This window comes from Cystoisospora suis (assembly GCF_002600585.1).
Source record: "Cystoisospora suis strain Wien I chromosome Unknown contig_4536, whole genome shotgun sequence".
In the NCBI taxonomy this organism is placed as follows: domain Eukaryota; phylum Apicomplexa; class Conoidasida; order Eucoccidiorida; family Sarcocystidae; genus Cystoisospora; species Cystoisospora suis.
In genome coordinates, this window is record NW_027157328.1 from 1 (window position 1) to 416 (window position 416).

General features: G+C 57.9%; 1 protein-coding gene across 1 annotated transcript; it reads left to right on the forward strand.

The window, feature by feature from the left end:
* Positions 1-2: 2 nt before the first annotated feature.
* CSUI_008209 (uncharacterized protein) lies at positions 3-326 on the forward strand (the record flags this gene model as incomplete). The annotated part of the gene is made up of 1 exon (XM_068068344.1): positions 3-326. A coding segment is annotated over one exon (321 nt), but the record flags the coding sequence as incomplete, so codon positions are not given.
* Between the last annotated feature and the right edge of the window lie 90 nt (positions 327-416).

Sequence of the window (416 nt, forward strand, 5' to 3'; positions counted from 1 at the left end):
ATAAATGACGTCAGCCGGCCGGTTTGTATCGTCCCATTCTACGGGCCAGGAGCGTATTCAAGAAGGTTTACCGCTGCGTATGGTTATTCGGAAGGTCAAGTATCGCGCGTCTTGGTTCTGAACACTTCACTAAAGCCATGCCGGATTCTGGGGGGAGCTATAGTTGCCCGGATCGTAGAGTGTGCGCGCGAGGCGGTGGACGGCAACACCAGTGCGCAGGGCCGGCGCCGGGTGAACGCAGCCCGTGCTGTAGGAGAAAACTGGGAGGCCGAAATTCCATCTCTGCGGGCCACGCAAGCATGCCGGACACCCGAAGAATTTGGAAGGCTGCAAGCGCTCCTTTTGGAGTATCGTGATGTCTTTCGGTTCTCTGGAGACCCCCCGTCAAAGTGCCGGGGGTCAGAGGCAACCATTCG